General features: G+C 34.6%; 1 protein-coding gene across 1 annotated transcript; it reads left to right on the plus strand.

The window, feature by feature from the left end:
• Positions 1-821: 821 nt before the first annotated feature.
• On the plus strand, positions 822-1,491 carry LOC133336214 (uncharacterized; the record flags this gene model as incomplete). Its single annotated transcript, XM_061544498.1, has 3 exons — positions 822-966; positions 1,043-1,256; positions 1,324-1,491. Coding segments are annotated over 3 exons (527 nt in total), but the record flags the coding sequence as incomplete, so codon positions are not given.
• Positions 1,492-8,461: the final 6,970 nt, after the last annotated feature.

Below are 8,461 nucleotides of genomic sequence, written 5' to 3' on the forward strand. Positions count from 1 at the left end.
AAGATCCTCACCTTTCGTAAGCATTTCATTGCCGCACCTGATGGGATGCTTCAGAGAACTCCCCACCCTGGCTTGACAGGATCCGGATGATCAAGATATAGAGGTCGAAGTTTATAAAAGGAATAAAGGAATAAAATGCAGATCAAGATACCTATTAAGCAGGTCTGAATAATATTCACACACAGTTGTCGACATGCTAAATGAATGAGTAATACCCGGGTCGACATGCTAAATGAATGAGTAATACCCGGGTCGGTTCGGATCGTTGTTGTTTTAGCAGCTTGTATTGCTATGTATTTCTTCTTAATCCACTCTGGTTTGTCGAGATAGCTACTCCTACTACTGGATGGCTACTCCTATAACATCAAATCAGGTATTGCATCGACAACATCTTGTTATGTTGACGCACAGGAAGGATCTTGGTCTCAACATGTAAGTGGGCCCAAGAGCTTCCGCCTAGCGACATGAAAACCATGGTTCTGCTCCTGATTTTATCGCAAATAGCTGTGCGCGGACGACTTATAAAGACTATCGAATGTGACCCCTAGGGCCTTGGGCTAATTGGTGGTCGGAATTGTGGACCCCTCGACCTGCACATTCGTCCTAGTCTAGCAACCATTTAAAATGCGAATAACATCTGGAATAAAATTTCAGTATGGTGAAAGACTATTTGGCCTGGTATAGGAATTGCCTCTTCTAATTATATCGAAAGGTTGTCCCGAAGACCTGTTACCTGTGTCGAAGTCAAACAATTAAAAAATCAAAATTCAAAACAATACAAAATTTCGTCGTTCAAAAATTATCCATGTCTTTTCACATAGTATACCCGAAACCATTACCACCGCGAGATAATCAATCGCCTACCAATGAAAATGGATTTACGGCAACCGAAATTGCATCGTTACGAAATGGTTGGCGTCTTATTAAGCGACGTTTTAATTATCATTCTAAACAAATATTCATGGAGTAAGTGGAATTGTCAAGAAAATTTAAATTTCTTTTCATTTCCTTTCTAATTCTTTTCATTTATTTAAATATGCAGATTTTTCGAGGAGCATGAACAATTGTTGGAGAAATTTCGCAATAGAATGGGTAAATTTAATATGCAACGTCTGCATCAACATCCCCAGGAGCTGTTGCAAGTCTATGGTAATCTTATAGAACATGGTTTGGATAATGCCATATATCTTAATGTCCTTTTGAGCGATGTTAGCCAAAGGCATCGTATGTTTGGTGTGTCGTATGGTGATATTAAGGTTAGCATTTGAATACATATGTATGTACATGGATTGACAAATATTGAAAGGTTATTTTTTTTTGTAGCTTCATACGGATCACATTAACTTGTACATATTGGAATTTTTGGAGAAAATAATTTCATCGTCATTTGTTTTGGGTCTGCAGAAATTAAGCGATTTAATAAATGCATATCATCGCGACGATACGTATGACGATCAGTCTAAAAAGAGCTCAACTGATGCAATATACTAAAAGTAAATATATTTGATACAACTTAAATTTTAAGGTCATGCCATGAAACAGTCACTTTACTCGGAGACATATTGTCCATGCTAAAAAACGTTGTAGAGAGAGAGCTAGAAAGGAAAAAGAGGACGTGTGAAGTAAAAGGTATTGGTTAGGGCTGATAGCTCAGTCATGACAAGTTTTGGTAAAGCTGTAAATGATGTTGGGGTCTATATCGGAAAAAAAGGTTAAAGTTTCTGCCTCATATATACCAAATTATTGATAACTTCGGTTGCGAAGCATGTGACAACGATATAGTAGTAGTACTGTAGTATTTCACTTCATCAATATCTCATTTTGAAAGAAGAGATATGATTCTGCAACCACACCACATGACGTTGCAGAAACCCTCTTTAACTCTGTTTTAAATCTTCGTACCAGGCTCTACATCCAGTTTCCACATTCCATCTTATTTTCGCTTTCTCTCTATAAATCATGCGGGTCTTACAACTATTTCGTTAAGATCCGCAAGTAGGATGTCTGTCTTTGATTGAGTGCGATCCACATCTAGCAAGCTCATCTGTTACATCATTTCGATTTATGTCGTCATTACTTGGAACCTAACAAAGTCTAACAAAATGTACATCCAGCAAAACTGATTTTTAATTATGAATGACTCTAAAGTTTGTAGTCCATGACTTGATTGTAGACTATCGACAAATAGTCCTAAGTCAATGATATACAGCACCTTATCTAACTCCGATGTCTTCAATATCACTAAAAATATGAAAATGCTCGTAACCATTATATAGGGGATAGGTTAAAGTTACTTCTGGTGGTCAGATTGGATTGGAACCTCAGTATCCTGTGTCCCGTGCACAAAAAAAGGGACAAGACGATATGTGCCAACTATAGAGGAGTAAGTCTCCTTCCCTTCGCATGTAATTTGCTATCCAGCGTGATGTGTGATCGATTGAAGCCAATGGTCAATGACATTATTGGACCATATCAATGAGGCTTCAGGCAAATCCTGGCATTGACCAGATTTTCACTCTGCGCCAGATCCTGGAAAAGACCTACGAAAAACACATCGACACATTTCACCTATTCGTCGACTATAAAGCCGCATTCGACAGCCCTATCCGTTCATATGTGTTTAAAGCCATGTCTGCTTTCGGCATTCTTGCAAAATTAATACAGCTATGCAGGATAACTTTGCGTGGCACAAGGTCAGCAGTTAAAGTCGGAAAAGACCTCTCGGAGCCCTTCAATACCGATGTTTGACGTGTGTCTTGTTTAACAAGTTCATATGAGATGGAAATGTGAACAGAAATGGCACTCTGAGCATTTGCCTCCGCATATGCAGCATATGCTATTTGCCTCCGCCGACGACATCGAAATAAGGGGCCGAACATTGCGAGCGGTAACAGCCATCTTTGAACAAATTGAGAAGGAGTCAACCAAAGTGGATCTGGCGGTATACGGCGAGAAGACCAAGCTGATGGTATCAACGTGCAAGACGTTCAGTAGACTCGGACCAACTGTGGAACATGAAAACTACAGCTTCGAGGTAGTGGACGATTTTATATATCTCGGTCGGTCGCAGAGGTCGATCAGACGGATCGAGCTGCAGCGACTACCTGGGCTAGGTCATGATGTGAGAATGAAAAATGATTCCCCCACTTAAAAGGCATGTAAAATTGAGCCAAGTGCTGGTTCACGCAGAAGGGTAAGCCCATGAATTCGATGGAAAGATCAAGTAGAAGACAACATATCAGAACATGGTTCGTCAAATCGTGTAAGATGCGATGTAAATAGTTGTAAATAGGCTTCTTGACGCTTAATCGGTCTTTATCTTGGTCTATTAAAATTATTAGAATGTGCAAGGCTTTGATCACTTCGAGTTTTTGACTAGTTTCAAAAAGAATTCAAAATTTTTCAAAATTGTTTACACATGATATATTTTGGTATAATATTAATATGGGAAAATTGGAAAATATGCCATTAAACCGTTAGCGGAAACTTTATGAATTAGACTCAGTGTGATTTGTTGTCCAAACGTCTTTATAACTCTAGGGTGGATACAGTTCTGATAAACTAGGTTCTTGGTATTTTTGTATAACGGCCTAATTTGCTATTCAATCGAGAATATCGGGTTGTCAGAAGGTCCACCCAATATTTCAACGTGATATCGCTATATTTAAGGAATACATTTCTTGTTGCAATTTGCGATCGAAGTTACTTTTTTATTTTGGTTTCTCGTTGTGTAAAATAAGTCTTTACAAACATATGAAGCTTTGGTCGCGCATTTTTATTAATTACTCTTTCAATAATCTCAAATATAACATATGGTGTACACCAGCAGTAGATCGATGCATGCTCAACAATTAATTTTTATAGATTCGTACAAGTACACCCAATGTTCACGTGAAGTACTGAGGCGGTTTCAGTATTCTTAACATCTGATGACGGTTACTCTTAAAATTTAGTGCTTTATCACTCGACGTGTTCCATAGCAATTAAATTGATAAGCCATAATTCGATAAACCAATATTAGTCTTATCTAAAAAAAAAAATTATTTTTTTTTTGAAATCTATGTCGAACAATTTAACGATTAAGCTACCGTACATAAAATAGATTTCAAAATCTAAAAAATGATTTAGAGATATCTTTCTTTTTTAACCCTTTGATGAGCAATGAGGCTCTTGAGGTCTTTTGAAGTGGAAAGTCATTACTTTTTTAAAGATTTTTATTTATATATACATAACAATTGTGTTATAGAGAACTTAAGGAATCTCATCGATTTCAACAAACCTTTCCGCTTATATAATCCCTATAAAAGATAAAACGCCTCCTACTAAATTTATTACTCCTTATTTATAGAAACAACTCCTTATTACCATCCTACTCACCAACAACAGTTCTAATACCCAATTTCGGATCTCAGAAATTTTAAGAGTTCTGAAAAGGTCCACAAAGACAAGAAATCCATCTTCGTATGTTTTTATCGACATTTTGTATTCTATTTTCTAAAAAAGCCAAGGCCTTTAATTTCCACAAGGAATTTCTCACTCCAAATTTGTCGCATATTATTATTATTTTCTTAACTAAATACCATTTTAATATTTTTTATTTTTAGAAATACTAATTCCCTAACTTGTGGCTGTTAAGAAAAAGAAGAAAACAACAAAGTAATATCTCTCTTTTTTGATAATCGTTACATATCTACTGATTACTACTGCTAAGCAAGTCAGTAAATATGTCAAGCAGCGAGCCAGCGATTCACTTGGTTATTGCCTATGCATTACCATACGGATGTGGATGGTTGCGGTGGGATATAAGTTCTACTAAAACCCCATTTGAAAGTATAATTGTGTGCGTACGCTTCGATGTGGTGGTTGCTGTGGTATGGTGGATAAGCTGAGGCGTCTTGGGTGCTATATTTACGTCGCTTAGCCTGCCGTACAAACTTGCATACACACATACATTCGTATTAGCCGTTTCATATCTTCTCACTTTATCCCAATGCCGAACGCAGCACAACTAACTGTTGCTTGTTGACTTTTGGCGCGGGCTGTCACTTTTGAGACACTTTTTCCTTAAGAAGTGTTTTAGTTGCGTTGTGACTATCGTCTTGAAAGCAGTGAAATTTGGAAAATTTTGAAATCATAATTCGAAAAAAAATATTTGAAATAGAAAATAGTGAAAAATATTGATCAAGTACTGAATGCATATTTCAAATGAATGAATAGTTTATTAATAATATTAAAAGTGAAATAGACTGAACAAACAGCTATAAAATAATGGTGGCTGTAACCGATCCCGTCAAGGTATAAATATTTGGTGGATTATTTTATAATTAGAAAAGCTTATTTAATTAAAAAAAGTAAAATACAATATTATCGAGTGAACTAATTATGGAATATTTCCTAAAATTGTAAATTGTAAATGTAAATATTTTCGGTATGAGCTATCATTAGAAATCGGATCATCCAATAATGATTTGGTAGACTTATAGACCTTAGACCTTCAGAATAATGATCCTCCTATTAAATTTAAAGTTTCATTCATTCACTATGTACTAAGGAAATCCAAAATTAAACTAAACCCTTTACAACAATTCTCATACTATTATTAAAGATTTAATTTCTTTTCATTTACTCATTGCGAAATGTAGGTGAGACTTGGGACCATTCGGCACTTTTTGTTTAGAGCTCTATATCTCAGTACTTGTTCATAGCTTCGGCATAGGCATAGCCTGGTAAATATCACCGCTATCAGTCTGATTGAAATTCATATAATTTATCTGTGGGTAGAAGTCCCTTTTGATGTCTTCTTTTCTATATCTAAAACATTTTTGTAAAATTACACATGTAAATGGTGTAACTTATTATCATTTCAAAATCATTCCAATATTAAAACTAAATTTGGAATTTAAAATCAAATAAGCATAACAATTATTGTAACTATTTATGGTTTTATTCACTATTACTCAGTTTTTTTTTTTTTGTATGACGTAGTACAAGTCATGCCTCCAGTGCAAAATCTTGACAACTAATATGCATGTAAATGGTGTGTAAAATTATTTATTATTTACAATAAATATTATTATTATCATAATCATCGTCATTAGTAGCAGCAGCAGCAGTAACAGCAACCCCCGTGTACTGACCGGTATTGACTTTTCTTCCTAATTAGGCGAAAAAATACAGATGACTGGAACTGATGACAATAATTGCTTACCGGTTTTTTGCATTGATTTTGATTTTTTTTATTTCTGTTTTGTTTACATTTTGTAAAACTTGTGACACTACAGATTTATATTTTTAGTTTCAGTATAATTACCCAAACAATTGTAAGATGAACTGTTAGAAATCACAGTAAGATTCACGTGAAGTCTGTGGGTTTTTATTTGTTAAACTTAAAACGGTTCTACGACTTATATTTGTATTTTTATTGAGGCAGGTATTGTAAAATGTGTATTTATCGTGATATCAGATAATCTATGTCTTTGAATTTAAAAAATCGAGATATATTGTCCGTCCGTCTGTTGTAATCACGCTATCTTCTGAAGAAATTGAGATAGGGTGCTGAAATTTTACATAGGTTTGTCTGCAGGCAGGTCAAGTTCGAAGATGAGATATATCGGTCCACGTTTAGGCATAACTCCCATATAACAGTACCCCCCAAATTTCGGTATTTTGTGATTCTTGAACGCGTTTTTCAACCGAATACGCTGAAATTTGGTACATTGAGTTCTTATTGAGTACTAAATGTCTCCACAAAAAATTATAAATATAGGTCCATTTTTTCGGATTGCCCCCATATAAGGGTACCTTCAATTTTCGGTATTTTGGGGTTCTTGAGCGCGTCTTTTCAACCAAATTCGCTGCAATTTGGTATTTTGTAGTCGTATATGGTAACAAATCTCCCTACCAAAAATTTTTAATATTCACCCCCTTTTTAGGTTCGTCCCCATATAACCCCCTTTTTTTCTATTAAAAGAGTTATATGAAAAAAACTAGCACATAAGTTTCGATATATATATATATATATATATATATATATTCATTTATATAAACTGTAACCCGCATTTAGGCCTAGCCCCTGTGTGGGTGGTACTAGGACAGATATTCCCCATGTTCGAACTTGAACTAATTTTGGAAGAAATAATAAGATAGGCAAAGTTTGGAAGAAATCAAACATTTTTGTAACAAATTTGGCTGAAAGAAACATGGGGTTTAGGACCAATATTTAGAACCGTAATCGGTTTGTAGAAATGTCGGTATAGGTACGCTTTTTGGTATGTTCCCTATATTTTTATTTAAAGTACCTGGCCGAACTTAACGTTTTTTCACTTGTTAAATATTACACTGCCTATCCTTCTATTATTTAAAAATATACAATTTTATTATTATTATTATTTTATTACTAAAATTCTTACATTTTATATTTGTCTAACATTGTCTCAAAAGGATTATTAACAGACAAATACTTACAGCATGGCGTATGATGAATGTACACACAAAGCAACAATCATACGCAACGCAGTTCCACATTGTGAAATTAGTTGTTGAAGTGTTTAGTTGTTTCTAAACACCCACAACAATTTCAAAAGGTGTGTTTTGTTGTTAAGAAAACAATGAAACGTGAGTAATTTCGCTAAAGAAAATATTGTTGTCTAAATGCCAACACATAGCAAGACCTCCTTTAGCATAACTGATTATTAAGTAATATGCAAATGGGCTGGTTGAGATGAGAAAGTGACAGCTTTATAAATATTAATCACTTGCTTTGGAAACAATTTAAGAACACATTTTTTATGTGTAATATTGTATAAATATTAGCAATGATTTTTAATAGAAGAAAAATAATCTTTAATAAATCCACGCCTCAGTTGGCCCTTGAAAAATAATCTTTAATAAATCCACGACTCAGTTGGCCCTTGAAAAATATTATTTAATAAATCCACGCCTCAGTTGGCCCTTGAAAAATAATCTTTAATAAATCCACGCCTCAGTTGGCCCTTGAAAAATAATCTTTAATAAATCCACGCCTCAGATACCCCTTGAAAAAATAATCTTTAATAAATCCACGCCTCAGATACCCCTTGAAAAAATAATCTTTAATAAATCCACGCCTCAGATACCCCTTGAAAAAATAATCTTTAATAAATCCACGCCTCAGATACCCCTTGAAAAAATAATCTTTAATAAATCCACGCCTCAGATACCCCTTGAAAAAATAATCTTTAATAAATATCCTTGAAAAAATAATCTTTAATAAATCCACGCCTCAGATACCCCTTGAAAAAATAATCTTTAATAAATCCACGCCTCAGATACCCCTTGAAAAAATAATCTTTAATAAATCCACGCCTCAGATACCCCTTGAAAAAATAATCTTTAATAAATCCACGCCTCAGATACCCCTTGAAAAAATAATCTTTAATAAATCCACGCCTCAGATACCCCTTGAAAAAATAATCTTTAATAA

The sequence above is a fragment of the Musca vetustissima genome, unplaced genomic scaffold (genome assembly GCF_032173495.1).
Source record: "Musca vetustissima isolate MV318-11 ecotype Yass unplaced genomic scaffold, APGP_CSIRO_Mvet_v1 utg210684, whole genome shotgun sequence".
NCBI lineage: Eukaryota > Metazoa > Arthropoda > Insecta > Diptera > Muscidae > Musca > Musca vetustissima.